This window comes from Kogia breviceps, chromosome 12, assembly GCF_026419965.1.
Source record: "Kogia breviceps isolate mKogBre1 chromosome 12, mKogBre1 haplotype 1, whole genome shotgun sequence".
NCBI lineage: Eukaryota > Metazoa > Chordata > Mammalia > Artiodactyla > Physeteridae > Kogia > Kogia breviceps.
The window spans coordinates 96,511,424-96,528,272 of NC_081321.1; the positions used below are offsets into that span (position 1 = coordinate 96,511,424).

The window sequence follows — 16,849 nt, forward strand, 5'->3', positions numbered from 1 at the left end:
AAGCTAATCTAGAGCTGCTCTTAGCTGCAAGGAACTATCCATCAGAAATTCATTAATTCGTAAATGGTCACTTGGATGTCTAAAAGGGAGGCATCTGAGACTTAACATGGACATGATACACCTCCTGATCTCCCCACCAAAACTTGTTCCTCCTCCAGGCTTTCCTGTTTAAAGAAACGGCACCACATTCACCCAGTTGCTGTTTCCACTCCTGCCCACAAAGGCCATGGGGATTAGCTCCTGCCGACCTCTCCAACCGCACTACCCTCTCCTCTTTTCTGCTACGGCCTCACCACACTGGCTTTCTTCCTGATCCTCAAATCCACCAAGTTCCATTCCTCCCTGCCGCCCCTGTACCCTCTGTACCTCTCTGATCTCAAAGGCTGGCTCGTTACACCACTGCCACCTCAGCACCTCCAGGAACTTCCCCTGGGCTCCTAATCTAAAGCAGCTACCTGGTTACTTTCTACCACATTGTCGTCCTTTGATTACGTGCACCAATCTGTTCCTGGCACCTATCAGATGCCAACTAGTAAAGGGTGTAAGTAAGCCGAGGTTGTAAGCAACGGCATGGCCACACTTGGGTTTTAGAAGGATCTCTTTAGAGTGGAAAATGGAAGAGGGTCAAACTAAAGAGTAGAGAGACTGATTAAGATGGTACCTCATTGAAAAGATGATGGTTGCGGGGGCTGGGGTGTTTCAATGAAGATATGAGAGACTTGAGTTCTCCAGCAAACAAGAACAATGACTGTCTGAATAGGAAACAGGGGAAGGAGTCTATGATGGCTCCAAGGGTTTTGGCTGGGGCAGAGGAGAGCACAGAACTAGGCAGGGCACACACATATGCTGGTTTTGAGTGGGGCCAGTGGGCAGCTTCATAGACAGATCTGGAACATGAGTTCTGAGTGTCATTAGGTCATATTCTCATACAGGGACTGTTCCTCTCCCTTCTGAGTCAAATCTCTCCTCTAGGTGGTCAGTCTAGGACAGTAAACCAGTGTTAGGACTCTGGGTGACTGACCTCTGGATCTCACATTTTTGTCTCAAAGGGCACACAAAAAAACACACAAACAACAAAACCTTTGGTGAGTGCCCTGTATACTGTGCCTCACAAAGAACTACCAGGATGAGCAATTAACACTACCATGGTTGACTATCTCTCCACCATTAATTTTTTTTTTTGCTGAAACTATAAAGTGGCATATAGAAAAGACTGTCACTCAGTCTCATTACCAAAACACATTTTAACATTTCTCTTCAATTATTACATGCTTCGAAAAATATTTTAAATGACATCCAAAGGCCCACCTTCCTCCACCAGATATTACGTTGCTTATTACATGTCTTTCTTAAGTCACAGGTTCACCCTGTGCTGACGAGCCCTCTGTGTCATTCTCTACGGCGTGCCCCAGGGCCGACCTAGTCCCTGGGGAACCAACCTGGTGAGGAAGACAGTCACAGTACACGGCGCGAAGTAGCGCAACAGGTATAATGGGAGTGCTGGGGACCTGCTGCTTGGGGAACCAGGTGACAGGTGAGCTGGTTTTTTAAAATCCACGTGCTTTTCATGAACAACAGTGGATTAAAATGCCCAGGCCTGTTGGGAGGTGCAAGGTCTTGTGTCAGCAAACAAATATATTTGGAGGGGCTGCCTTTTCAAAGCATTAATATATTTTGATACTTTCCAGAGAGAACTCTACCTAGAAACAAGCAAAGAGAACCATCTGGCAATTATCCTATTGCTTATCTTAACCAGTTTTAAGTAGTTTTTGAATGAAAAAAAAAAAGTAACTCTCAAGCAAACAAAGGACCTACATCTGATATCTGTCTGAACCAAGATTTAAACTTCATAGACACTATTTTCAAAGTCTGGAACCACCTGGCATCTCCACGGAGCCAGTCACAATGAGCATGCCTGAGAGCTGTTAAATGAACATACGTTTTACTAGAAACTCTTCTACTAGCTGCTTAGTGAAACAGGTGAGAAATAAAATGCCTTCAAAGGTGATGTCACAGGAGAAAAGGGAACCTTCCTACAGTGTTGGTGGGAATGTAAACTGGTACAGCCACTATGGAGAAAAGTATGGAGGTTCCTTAAAAAACTAAAAACAGAACTACCATATGATCCAGCAATCCCACCCCTGGGCATATATTTGGAGAAAACCATTATTCGAAAAGGTACATGCACCCCAATGTTCACTGCAGCACTATTTACAATAGCCAGGACATGGAAGCAACCCAAATGTCCATCAACAGATGGATAAAGAAGATGTGGTACATATATGCAATGGAATATTACTCAGCCATATAAAAAAGAATGAAATAATGTCATTCGCAGCAACATGGATGCACCTAGAGATTGTCATGCTGAATGAAGTAAGTCAGACAAAGGCAAATATTATATGATACGCTTATATGTGGAGTCTTAAAAAACGGTAAGAGTGAACTTATCTACAGAACAGAAAGAGAGTTACACATGTAGAAAACAAACTTACAGTTACCAGGGGGTAAGCGGTGGGGGATAAATTGGAGATTGGGATTGACATATACATACTACTCTATATAAAATAGATAACTAATAAGGACCTACTGTATAGCACAGGGAACTCTACTCAATACTCTGTAATGGCCTATATGGGAAAAGAATCTAAAAAAGAGTGGATATATGCATATGTTTAACTGATTCACTTTGGTGTACACCTGAAAAAATAATATAACATTGTACATCAACTATACTCCAATAAAATTAGAAAACAAAAGTTGATGTCACTGCAGCTGGGTCTCACTCCCATCAGAAGGGACCTGCACCACCCAATTCAGACTCGAAGTTTGTTATTTTGTTGGCCTTGGACTCATGCGTCTGCTTATGTAGCAGCTCTTCAGTTCTGTTCTCACAAGGCACATTACTTGACAGCAGTATGCTGCCAATATATTCAAATCAAGCGTCAGTCATAAGCACACATAGCCAAAATCACTCCACTGTACCTGGATTACTGGGACAGGGTCATATAGGGCTGAATTTTCTCTTTGGTTTGATTTCTACCCAATAAACTTAATGACAGGAACACATTTTTACTAAAATGACATGTGAGGACACCTTCTAGGACTAACATCAGCCCACAGTACTTATTTCATCTAAAAACCACAACTCAAAAGCCTCCAGGAATAGTTTGGAACCCACCAATTGCTGGTGGTTTCGCACTGCCCATAAACCAAAGGCTCAATCCCAAGACTACAACAGAGCCCTCTGTGGTCCATATATACTACACATATTAACTATTTTCAGTGGGAGGTGGAGTGTGGTTGTCCGAATCATTCCATGAATTCTTAATTATTTTGGATCTCCTTTATAGTGCTGACCTGTCAAAAATGTTTATTTAAAAAACTTTATTACTAGGTAGACTCTTTACTGTGGCCTTAGATAATCAGTATCAAAAATTTACCAACTCACAAGAATATTAATGTCTTTACTTAATGTGAAGACAGATTTTATTCTCCTCCTTTTGCCTCCTCTCCTTGAGGACTCTAATTCCTGAGAGGGTTCATGCGGGCTAATGCTATTTCATGAGACAGTAATTAATATTACACCTTAAACACCACGCTCCCCACTCCCCACAAACTTGAGTTTCCCACCGGAGTAATAAAAATGAGGAGAAACTGTTTGTTTCTTATGCAGGGCAGCTTTGCTATCCAGGAGGATAAGTTCTGGACACTCCTGGGACGAATCACTAACTGTGCTAGGATGGAATGATATAAACCACAGCTTACTGAGCAAGCTTATAACAGGAACCCATCTTCGCCAAAACAACACGTGAGGATGCCATTCTACGGCAGACACCAGCCCACAGTACATGCCAAGCATTTCTCTATGTACTTTCCAAAGAGGAACTCATTAATGCTCAGGACAACCTTCTTTACAGCAGGTGCCATCAGCTTCCACATTTTAAAGATGAGGAAGGTGAAGTACAGAGGTTAGTGACTTGAGCAAGTGACCAGCTAGGAAATTCACAGGAAGCAACATGATTCCAGGTCTTTGACCTAGCCCCCTCCCCCGCCAACACACACACAGCTGCTGAGCGGAACAGCAGGGGCAGAAAGTTGAGGACGATCTTTGAGGGCAACCATTAAACTGACCGGACTTTCCCTTATTAGACTTCTTTCCAATACATGGGAAGATGGGAAGAAACTGGTCTGCGGCTGTGGCCTTCAGGTGCCTGCAAAACTGGCCTTGGCTTGGGATGAGGGGGCAGAAGCTCCATTTTTCTAACAAAGCTGGGTAAAGGAAGCTGTGCCTCCCTCGTGCAGGAGCTGTGTGGGGCAAGGCACTGCTTTCTGCAGGAAGCATGCGAACCTTCCTGACAAAGTCCAGGAACCCTCACACAGGGCTTCTCTTCACGCACCAGCCCTGGGGCCCGGGGCTGAGGCTCACTCACCTGTGAAGTGACAAAGGTCCCTCACAGCATTCTAACTTCAGACTTCTATTGGTTTTCTAAAAAGGACTCAGGTATTTGTTGAACTGAAATGAATACTTACTTTTACATACTATTTGATCATGTGAGCTCTTTTAACATATCAGCAATAACTAGCTTAACATCTCATGGATGAAGTATCTGGCCTAATATACAGTGACTTGTCAATATTCTTATTTATGGTCCTTCAGCATTTTCAAAGAAGAGTCTGCCCCTTATACATTTTATTTAAAAATCAGGTGTAATGCTTCTCTCATCCCTAAAAGAAATGAAGAAATAAATTCTAGGAACACTAAGTCTTTCAATTTGTAAGGTAATATAAACAATAAAATTCGAAACTTCAAATTTCACAGGAGATTCCCTAGAATTCAGAAAAACCAAATTCTGAAAGAAAATTAACCTTTTCTCTGTAGGTTCAGTCTCAAGGCCATCACGTAGTGTTATAAAAAGAGATATCTATCACACAGGTAAATGTTAAGAAAAATAGGCAATAAGATAATTACACAACTTTCTGCTGTATGATTAAAGTCATGGGAATAGAGAGATGAAGAGGCCTCAGTGCCTTCATGTGTCACGTGGACAGGCTGTGACAGAAGTGAGCGCTGTGAAGACAAAGGCCAGTGTCAGGGGCCGGGGAGGGAGGGAGTGTGAAGAAGATGGAAGAGGAGAATGAGGAGAGAGAGTGTGGGGATGTGAGAGAGGGAGGGGCAGAGTAGAGGGGCGTGCAGGGGTGATGAGCTGGGGGCACGAGGATGAGGGAGAGGAAGGAGTAAACCGGGTGGGGGGAAGAGGGATACTGGAACTAAGAGCAGAGACCAGGACTCTAGGAAGACTTCCAGGGCACCTGGGCTGGTGGCAGCATCCGTGCCAGGCTGCTAACTAAAGGAGCACATAGATGGGAATTCAGTGAGAATATGGGACAATGCCTTTATTTTACAAATAACTGGAGAAACTAACCTGTTTTTGACATTTTAACACGTAGTCAAACTTTCACAGCATAATCAACGTATTAGTACTTTTACACTTGTCAAATTATGTTTTTTGTCACAATTTAAAGTAAATTAAGGGCTTCCCTGGTGGCGCAGTGGTTGAGAATCCGCCTGCCGATGCAGGAGACACGGGCTCGTGCCCTGGTCCGGGAAGATCCCACATGCCGCTGAGCAACTAAGCCCGTGAGCCGTGGCCGCTGAGCCTGCGCGTCCGGAGCCTGTGCTCCGCAACGGGAGAGGCCACAACAGTGAGAGGCCCGCATACCGCAAAAAAAAATAAAATAAAATTTAAAAAATAAAGTAAATTAAGGAGAATGTTACCCTGTTAGATGTGTGAAGGCAAATTATTATTGCCCATTATTTAAACTTGTAATAAAAATAAACTTTAAATACTTTAAATAACCTTTAAATATAATCTTTAATATACTTTTCAAGATTGAAAACAATCTATTTGGAAGGGGTGCCACCAGCCTAGGTAGTGGAGGAGGGGAAGGGAACAAGCACAGGCCGGCAAAGCTGAGATGTGCAATCTCAAGGGACACACCAGAGATCCACGGCCACCAGATCCCTGAAAGCCTTCCCATTCCTAAATGTACTGAACAGGTTTTTATGTAAAAAATTATTTGTATGTCTGTTTAGAGGCAATTACTTCTGTCATAGCATCCATGTCAGAGGATTCACATATATAATTACATCAAGGTAAATAATCAGAGGTCATAGTTAGACAAAACCAAACAGGACACTCAGAAAAGTAAAGACAGTGAAGGCCGTTTGTACAGGAATATTCTAGTTTTCAGCTATTTTTAGATTAGTGTGAAGCTTACAGGGAGAGGAGCTATTGTTTGTCAAAGGCTTTGTATTATTTTGTTATAATATCGTGCTTGTCAAAACACCTGATAAATACATAGGCCAAAATGGATCTTTAATCAAATATATGTGGCCTTATCTCCACACGACAGGATTGAGAGCACGCTTATTAAGCGGACCAAAATCGAAGGCATCTGCTAAAACCCAAGATAAAACTAGACTCAAAGTGACCTTGACAAATTGAAACAGCATCCATCAAATTAAATAAAAGAAGGCAAGTTAGTGTAATTTGTTCTCGAGTACATTAAGAAAAGGAGAATAAAAGCTAGGCAAATAAAACTGAAAAGGATCTTGTAGTGATAGCGGAACATCAGCTCCAAGAGCCAAGAAGCATAACTTTTTAAACCATTTTAAAAATCAACACATCACTGGGCTATACTACCTGAGCATGTGTCAATAAAGCCAAGCCATCCTTTAATCTGAGGGTAATGGAATGGTATCTTCCCTCTTCCTATCTCATTGAGTGGCTTGTGAGAATAAAACAGATGTGCAGTGTACTGAAAAATTCAATATACAAAGCTAGCATTCTATTCTAAAAGAGGGATGTAAAAAAAGTAGAATGGGATCAAGGGAAGAGAAAGGTAATATTCTTAAAGGGCACTTGTATAGTGAATGAGTACAGTATAAGAAAATAAGCTTAAAGCTGCAGTATGAGATTTAAGATTGGTCATGAAACTAATATAATGTTATATGTCAATTACATCTCAATTTTTTAAAAAAAGGTTGGTCAACTGTTCTGAAACCTGTTATTAAAGGCAAGTGGAATCTGCAGCCCTGATGGTGCCATCACAGAACCCCAAGATCTAAGTTTAGAGCCTCTACTATATAGAAGAAGTGTAGGGACAAAAATACCTGTTTTTATGCCTTTTACCTTTAAATGAAACTTTCCAACTTAAACAGTTGAGGCTGCAATTAATATTTTAAAAATCAAAAACTACTTTCAATGTTCTCTCCCTCATGTGTTTCATGTTATTTTAGCCATTTAGTCAATGAAAGCTATGAGGGATGGGTTAAAGGGACTGATTTATCATATTCAGCGTATTTGTTCCAATTATAACATTCCAGATTTTATTTTGGGATCAAAGCTGACGAGAAGAAGACTAAATTGTCGCTTTCTGAAGACATGATCCCTGACTAGGAGTTCTAAAAGGCAGGCCTGCTGTTTGGCCCTTTTGAGGATGGAGGGGGCTGTGATTTAGGGTGGTCGCATCATTGTAGGGTGCTTTCCACTTTTTATATACTAGACTTGAATTGAGACATGGGATCTATTGGTTTGCTGAGAAGGATTCAGCCTGCTGATTACTGGTTACCAGTTATTACTAGAGAATGTTCAAAAGTTTACACATAAAAATTACTCTGAGAGATGTTAATAATGTTCTATGTTGAAATAAAGAAAACATGGGCAGATAGGGACACACACCAAAAAGTAACAAAACCAACCAACCCACCAAATATTGTAACCTTCAGAGTAAAGTTGGCAAGCAGGCCATCAACTGGGGCAAGATGATGATTAATGGATTACTGAGCTCTCAGAACTGACTAAAGAATTTTGTGTTTACTTTAGAGTCTTAAATGTTATGTCCCTTTAGGACTTCTGCATTTTAAAATGCCACTGTGGGGGGCTTCCCTGGTGGCCTAGTGGTTAGGATTCTGGGCTTTCAATGCCGTGGCCTGGGTTCAATCCCTGGTCGGGGAACTGAGATCCCGCAAGCCAAGCACTGTGGCAAAAAAAAAAAAACAACAAAAAAAGCCACTGTGTCTAAGAAGCAAATCTATTTCAAACTTGGGGCTTTAGGAGTGACAATGATGGTGGAGAGGGGGAAGGAGGGAGAAAAAAGATCCTGTGGGGAAGTGGGGGGTAGGGTGGGGACAACATCTTAGAGGGAAAAGCAAACTCCTTGTGTGGCTGAATTAGAGTGTTCTAACTTAAAATATATGTGAATTTCACATTAATTACATTTTGGACTATAGTTTACAAGCATTTCCTTTTCATCAGACACTGTTATAAATTCTGGGGATAATGCAATGATAAAATACAGTGCTTTGTGGGGAAGATGTAGTGGGGAGGAGAGAACAGTATGAAATGTCCAAGAATACTATGATCCTGGCTGATAAAACCCTTATTAATTATGACTGAAAGTCATCTGTACATCTGTCAAACATGGAAAGTTTTAAATACAAATCAACACAAAAAACTCTCATCTGATTAAACATCACAGACTGAACATACATTTACACATCTGTTTCCTTTCCACAAAAATAAAGGGATAAACTTATAAACTCATGAGGACATGAAGAATGGGAGGGGAAACAAACAACACACAGGAGATATCCAAATTCTGGAAACCGGAAATAAAACAGAGGAAGTGCTTCAGCAGACTGAAGGGAAGAAGAGGGGAGAGTGCAAGGGAGGAGCCACTAGAAAGCCAGCCACCTTGTGGCACAGAGTCTGGGAAGCACAAGTGTCTCAGCAAGTGGGGGGTACAAGGTGGGGCTGGAAACCAGAACATTAGCTCAAAGCCTGTATGAGGAGTTAGGTCCCTTACTCAACCCAGTTTAACCAGGTAACTGTCCCCACAGAGGGATATTCAGAGAAGAGAAAGTTGTTGAAAATATCAGAAATGAAAATAAATAAATAAAAGGTTGATGAGATGATAAAGTTGTAGAAAGCATGGAGAAATCAGAACAAAAAGAGAGAAAGATCACAGAATAGGAAAGAAAAGACAAAGCCAGAAGATCAATCCAGGAGGTACAATTCCTAATTAATGGGAATTCCAGAAGGAGAGAACAGAGAAAACAGAGGGAAGGAAATTATCAAAGAAATAACACATAAACTTCCTGATCTGACAGCCATGAGTTACAGATGGCAAGAAAAGGCCAACATCAAGGCCTTATCATTTGAGATTTCAGAACTCTAGGGAAATGAGAAGATCCTTAAACTTCCAGAGGAGAAAGACTCAACACATATTAGGGCCTGAAAATCAGAGTGGTTCCAGTCCTGTCGACTGCAACACTAGGAGGTAGAGGACAGGTCAGGAAGCATGACTGCAAGACAGTGAGAGGCAACTAGATTCTATACCCAACCAACCCTCCATCAAACGTGAGGATGGGATAAAGACGTCCAGATACATAAGATCTGAATGCATTTACCTCCCAAGCATCCTTTTTCTCAGGAAAATACTAAAGGATGATGCACTCCATTAAATGAGGGCCCAGACTAAGTAAGGTAAAGACATGGGTAAGGTAACAGCATTCCACAGAGGCAAGAAGTAAATGATGACGATGGTGATGATGAACGCCCCAGGAAAAGTTATGTGAGAGACCTGACACATATGCACTAATAGGTATAAAGTAGATAACTAATGAGAACCTGCTGTATAGCATAGGGAACTCCACTTCGCTGTACAGTAGAAACTAACACAACATTGTAAAACAACCATACCCCAATTAAAAAAAAAAAAAAAAAAGACCTGAAGAACAAAAACCCCCTTGGAAGGAGCCGTTTGGACTGGAAAGATGTGGTCCAAGAAAATAAAAAGCAAATAAAAACATGAATTAATAATTCTAGAGAAGTGAAGAGTTTTAAAAGAAAGAAGTTATACCATAGTATATATTTCATAAGTATTACAGAGTCAGATGTTGAAAAATGGGAAAAAAGATCCATAGATAACACAAGTAGCAGTAAAAACTTATCGTTTAGAAACACGGGAAACTGGCAGAGCAATCAGGTTTGAGAAGGGGTGAAGCAAGGACGTTTGTTTTAATGAGCTGGAGGACAGTAGCATGACCCTGTAACCTGTGAACACATATTGCTGATAAAAGTAAAAAGTGAAACAAATGTCCAAATTACTTAATTTTCTGTCTGTTATTTGGGTCTAGGAGCTTTATTATTGTTTTTTAATTGAAGTATAGTTGATGTACCATATTCTGTACGTTACAGGTGTACAACATAGTGATTCACAATTTTTAAATGTTATACTCCACTTATGGTTGTTATAAAGCACTGGCTATATTCCTTGTGTTGTACATGAGCTTAGGGGCTTTAATTTGGAGGAATCACCATGTGATATGAAAGAACAAAAAATACAGCTGAAACAAGTGAAGGTGGAAGAAAAGGAATCAAAAAGAAGTAACAAAAAGAGCAACTGGTAAGGGATTTCTCGTACTCACCATCTCTCTGGCTATTTCCAGCGCTTCCTGCAGGCCATAGAGCCTGCCACAGACCAGGTAGATTCCATTGGCCCAGAGAATACAACCCTCATGGACCCAAAATTCATTGCTGTCAAGAGGTAGTTCAGGGATTTGTAACTCCAACTCGGGGCCACCTTCTGAAGTGGTGGGCGCGGAGGGCTTTGAGTCCAAAACAGTCTTTTCGCTGCTGCCCTCGGTGGTTGCTTTTTTACAAGGGAGCCCCCTGGACAGGGACCGGGGGCCTCCACCACAGTCTTCCGAGCGGTGTCGCCGCTTAAACCTGGGGTGGGCGGCCAGGCTCCTCTGCTCCTTCTGCTGCTGCTGCTCGTCCTCCTCCTCAGTGTCCGTCTTGGAGCCATTTGAAGCGCTTTTGTGCCGTACCTTAACTTTGCTCTGCATCTCTGTGGCCCTCTTAGGAGGCGGATTCTTGGGGAGAGTGGCTGCATAATCTTGGGGATAAAAGGGTCCAAAGAGGTCACCCATGTTCCGGTAACTGGCCCACTTGCCACACAGACAGCAAACCAGGTGCCCCATAACAGAAGACTCTGTCACGACAGGTCCCTGCAGCATAAAAGATGAAGCTGGGAGCACCTTGCTTTCAGTGCTGCTGGGGGGAGGGGTCAGGGACCTCTGACCCTTCCGACCCCTCACCAATTTGGTCTGTTCTTCTTCCTCAGCATTGATGATTGTACAAACGGCTCCAAGTTCACACTTATTTACTACGTGGATATAAGGGAAAAAAGACTTGTTCTTGGCATCAGTTTTATCCAGTGGCTGAGTGGCATACTTCAGCTTGATCTCAGGTTCTTGGGGCTCTACGATGGGAACTGCTTGTTTGGTTTTCCGCTTCCTTGGCTGCGCCCCAGGCTTCCTTCTCTCCCTCCTTTGCCGCTGCTTTTTTGGCTTTGGCTCTCCATCTGCAGAACCTTCTGGTATCTGAGGGGGCTGAGGGGGTGGAGGTGGTGGCTGCTGTTGTTTCTTTTGCTTATTCACACTACCAATGGGTCTCCCCTTCTTCTTTCCTGATGGGAAGTAACCCTTTGGGGGGAAACCCTCCTGTTTGGGGGAAATCGTCACTGCATCGTTCTCTTTCTCTTCAGCCTTGGGGTTTGCCTCAGGAGCCAATGAGCCCGCTGGAGGTACATTCTTTGAGTCGGGAAAGATTAAAGGTGCTGTCCCGCCCAGGGAACCATCTGGTCTCCCCTGGTGACTCCCAGGCCTCTGTGAGGCTGCGGATGTCGCGGCCCCAGGGGGCTCCTTCCCAGCAGCAGCCGTGTCTGGGTGTGCCTCGGTCTTCACCTTGTCGTCCCCACTGCCGCGCCACTCCTCCGAAGACCGTGCAAGAGGCTTTTCTATGCTCAACTCCTGGTTTGTTGGACAGACCAGGTCAGACACCACCTCACCTTTTCTCTTCTCCATCTCGGCATCCTGAACAGCACCACTCCCACCTTCAGGAGGGCCACTCTTCAGAGACAGGATGTCATCGAGAGTAACTGTGTCTCCCCCAGCCTCCGCACTGTTCGAGGATGCACTCCTCCTAATGTTTGGGGATGTGATCTTCTGAACGATAGCTTCCAATTTCAACCCCCGTCCTTTCCGTGGGGGCAGTATTTTGGTCTTAGCAGGACTTGTGAGGGTAACAGCAGGGCAGTTTCTACCATCTGGACTTGGAAGGTCCTTGGAGGATTCTCTCTTAGGGATGGACTTGATCTCCTGGCTGTGAGAAAGATGGGCATAGGAATTGAAGGCTTTATCAGCACCTTCTTTTGACGGGTGAAGGAGGCGCCCTTTATCTTCGGCGTTACTGTTCTTCACATCTTGTGACTGTCTCTTACTGGGAATGGGAGAGATAAAAGAACGGACACGCCTCCTCATGATTAAGGGATTTTGAGAAGAATGATCCTCTTGACCTGGAAGCCTTAGCATAACATTACTAGGTTTGGATGACTGTGTAGACTCAGCTAGCCCATGTCCGTCGCTCTCATGGGGTGGTCCGTACCTTTTTTGACTGGACATTCCTGGAGGACCGCTGCTTTTGGCTGGAGAAGTTTGCCGAGAAAGATCCCAACAAGATTCTTGTTGTAACTTCTGGGAGCCGTGCTTCAATTCGATGCCTTTGTTAGAAAGACCATCACTAGACATGAGGCAGCGCCCACCATCCTGACCGCTGGGGTCATGGTAAGTCCCCATCGGTGGGCCATACATCATGCCATCTTTGTCATTCTTCAGGGGGCTCCGTACTCGGTCAAGAAACTGCTGCTGCCTTGGACTCTTGCGGGGTCCTTCCTGCCTGTGCTGAGCCGCAGCGATCACTCCCTGAGCAGAACTGCTGCTCCAGTCCTTATATTCCTCTTGTTGCTGTTGATACATCTGCCTCTTGTAATGGAGCTGAGAATTCAAACCTGCATTAGGGTCCCCATAAGCATGAGCGCGAGTGTTTGTGTGATAAGCAGAGGCCAGGCTTTCTGAGTTGGGAGAGAAGGGAGTGTGCAAAGAACTCCTGTTGGCTCTCTCTGAGAAGGTCATATGTGGGTTTATGTGATGAGGGTCTCCCCCTGGGCCTCTGCTCCTCCCAGGAGACATCTTCAATTTTTCTGAAAAGTCATGATACTGAGAAGGGGAACGACCCCTCATGCCCTCCCGACCACCAACTCGGCCAGGGACTCGCCGCATTGGCGTGGGTCTGCCGTCCTGTGGGCCATAGTCTGAGATGGAATCATGGGTAGCTGCTCCAGGGCTGGCGTTGCCTCGGTAAGACTCATGCTTGATGCTAGTAGGGTGGCAGTGGTCTCCAGATTTCTTGTTGTTGAAACTAGCTTGGGACTTGGATTGTTCAAAGTCTTCCTCTTTTATCTGCCCACTCTGCGATTTCAGCTTTGTTTCCATGGACACCAACCCACCTGGAAGAATGACCGACTGACTTAAACTTGGATTGAGACGTTCATTCCTCCCAAGTCTGGTGTCGGCACCCATGTGTCCCAGTGAGTGAGCCCCCGGGTCTCTGACAATCTGTCTTAGTGGAGAAATATCACAGATCACTGATCTTCTTTCAGAGAGGGAACCCCCAGGCTCATGGGCTGATGACTGAGGCTCTATTTCAAACTTTCTGGGAATTGGATAGTCAGCCAAATTGATCTGTTTCATTTCAGGAGCCGAGCCACTTGATTTCCTTTCCCAGGGGCCCCAATGGGGATTTTCTAACAGGGAACCAATGCTTTTGTTCAAAAGGCCCCTGCTAGCTAATTCATTGGACTGACTAACCAACACGTTAGGCCTTGTGGCTCCTTCTAGGCCGCCGGCCATGCCCTGGTGCTCCTGAGTACTCCTAGAATACCTCCTGTCAGGGTGGTGGTGGTAACCCTGAAGCACCTCCTGCAGGAGGCTAGGGAACTTCTCATTCCTACCCTTTCGCTCCCCATGGCCAGTGAAGTCCCCCTTATCTTGTCCTGTAGGAAACTGAGGAAAGCCACTGACGTTTCTCGGCACGGCTGGCCCAAAGCTATCTTTGTAACTATAGCGCAAGCTTCCAGGAGATTTGCTAGGCTCAGTTCTGCCTATAAAACCAGAGCCCCCTGTGGAGTGCCCGCTCTGGCCGTTGCCTTCTCCATTGTGGTTGGAGTTATTATCTCCATTTTTGTTTCCTTTATTTCCTCCTGCTGGAGGCTCTGGCTGTGGAAGTGACGCATGACTGGTTTCCTTTGCCCCGCCAGTGCTGGGTGGCCTTTGAGTGGCTGCAGGATCATCCTCTTGGGAGCCTTTTTCTTGCCCACCAGGTTTTTCTACCCGACTTGTCATAGCTTCCCGGGAGACAATCACCCCAACCGTCTTCTCACTGACTTTTGGGTTGCCCTCGGATGACAATGGCATGTCCTTAGCACCTGGCGAGGCGGTCTCTTCTCTGGCTACAGGACTGGCACTGAGTCTGGGGGCTTCATTCTGAGTGACTTGTGCTGGTGAGGAGCCTGCTTTCTCTGAGGCTCCACCCTTGTAGGTGGTGTCAGAACTGGTGCTCTGGCCACTTAGCTGCCTCACCCTCTCACCTTGATCCTCAGAACTGCTGGAGCAGCCTCCATCCAGTGACTCTGCCATAGGGGACTTCAGTTGTTCTTCAGCCTGTGAGGAGCCTTCGGAGTTTGTGCAGCTGTCTGCTTTCTTAGAAGATGAAGAAGGCCTCTTGGAGGTCTTCTTCTGAGGTGTCAGGGCATCGGAAAGTAGCATGTGTTGAACAGTATTAGGAAGATTGGCCACTTGGGTACTCAGGGCACTCAAACTACTCAACCCAGGATCTGTCAGCCGCTTTTCTGGCACCCCTTCTAGTCCAAACCCTTTGAAGCCTGCAGCATGAGAATTAGGACTGGGCATCATTGATGGGGTTGGGCTGAGTTGAGGCATTAACTGTAGAATTCTGTTTCTGGAACCCATTGGCACATTGCCTTGCCCACATTGGAGATTCTCCCCACTCTGCATAAGAGGAGATGGGGTAGAGCTACAGCTTGGAGACTGAACCACAGAGGCAGCTGGGGAAGGGTTAGAAATGGGGCTGAAGTTCTGGTGAAACTGCATGGGGGACCTCACAGGAACCTCGGGCTGGCTGTACTGCCCCACCTGGCTCTGCAGCGGCAGCTTGGTGGCAGTGTTGGTATACTGCATCACATGCTGAGGAGGAGGCGGCTGCTGCCCCTGCCCCTGCTGCCCCTGCTGCCCCTGCTGCCCCTGCTGGGTCCCTTGTGGAATCTTCGTCTGTTCAAAATTCTTCATAGATTGAGGCTGATAGCTGTAATTCGATTGTGTTCCATAAGCCTGTGCATTGGAACCCACATTATGTCCTTCGTACTGGGATCCAGCATTCACACTGTAACTGCCGTCATAGCTCTGTCCAGACTGGCTGAAACGCTGTGGTGAAGGGAAGGAGGAGGAGGTCGCAGCAGAAGACTGGTAGTGTTGGCCAAACTGACCCACTCTTAACTGGTAACCAGTGGCAGAGGCTGGCAGAGTTGAGGGCCGCTGCATCGGCTGCATGTGGGATGAGCCGGACGCTGGCTGGCCAGTGGCCTGCGGCAGAGGCTGATGGGACTGGTAAAGCTGCTGTCTCAACTGCTGCACTTGCTGCTGCTGTTGGCTGGAAGGCTGCTGCTGGTACTGAGCGCTCCCTGGAGAGAAAGGTCCTGTGTAATCCTGCTGATAATGAGACACGCCACCAAGGGCAGAGTGCTGTGCTTGAAACTGGCCCACGTGACCTTCACTCCCATACTGATTGCCAAAGCTGCTCCCCTGGGGGGGTCCATAGCTCTGCACAGGCCCAGAAGGCCTTCGCTGAGCAGGCTGCGGGGTTCCGGCTGCCACGGGGTCTTTGCTGCCTGCCATGTAGTAAAAGTCTCCAGCCTCTTTCCTGAAACCCTGGTAGCCCTGATGGCCGGAGGTTTCGCTAGCCATTGCTGCTGCTGCAGCAGCAGCCGCTGTTCCTCGCCGTCCACCACCACTGCTGCTGCCACTGCCACCACTACCGCCACCTGCACCCCCAAAATTCTGGAACATCTGGGCCTGGCGAGGGCTGAACTCTTCTATCCGGGATGAGCCGTGTACCTCCTGTGGGTAGCTCTGCTGGTTTCCGTGGTAACTGCTTTGCTCCCGGAAGGACTGCATACTGTTCAGCAGCACCGCAGCAGGCCAACAGCCCTCCTGGAAATGGAAGAAAAAAACCACGAGTATTAGACATGCATCTCCTCAGTACAAATAAAATCAAGTTTCGAGATGGAGGGGACATGAAAATTCAGATGCCCAGATGCATTTAACTGGTTTGAATTTCATCTGCTTTATTTCTTATCCTATCCATTTCTGAAGCTGCAAATAAGCAGAGAAACATCCATAAGAGTGAGGCAGAAGTCTATGGTAGTATGAAAAGAAACATTCTGGGTAAATACAAATTCAATACAGTAAAAACCTCACTATTAGATAAATGAGCCCCCAAAATTCAACTGGGTTAAATATGGGGCTATATTATTATTGTCAATAAAAAATCCAACAATTTTTTTAAAGTCTTCCAGTTATGGTGGGTGAAGGAGTGAGAAAAAAACACTTTCATTTAGTTTGTTTCATGTATTATTAGACTGATTATTGAACCGAGAGTCTCACATAATGATGAGGCACTTACTCCCCTCCCCGACTTTGAGAAATGGAACTGGCCTGAGAACAGAAGTCAGCTCCTTATATCCTAATGCATGTGACTGCAGGTTTACTATAATTACCAACAACCTGTGATGATGGGTGACCCTGGGACACTCAACTCTTAACACTGCATGATTCCTTATTTCTTCAGTCAGCTATACAATCTTA

General features: G+C 45.2%; 1 protein-coding gene across 4 annotated transcripts in view; it reads right to left on the bottom strand.

The window, feature by feature from the left end:
- The window catches only part of TCF20 (transcription factor 20), a 167,681-nt gene that overhangs the window by 38,060 nt on the left and 112,772 nt on the right, over positions 1–16,849 (bottom strand). For all 4 annotated transcript variants that reach the window (XM_067010320.1, XM_067010321.1, XM_059081019.2 and 1 more), the window contains one exon: positions 10,496–16,195. In XM_067010320.1, coding sequence (XP_066866421.1) covers positions 10,496–16,159 — 5,664 coding nt within the window. In that variant the 5' untranslated portion in view covers positions 16,160–16,195. The remainder of the gene's footprint in view (positions 1–10,495; positions 16,196–16,849) is intronic.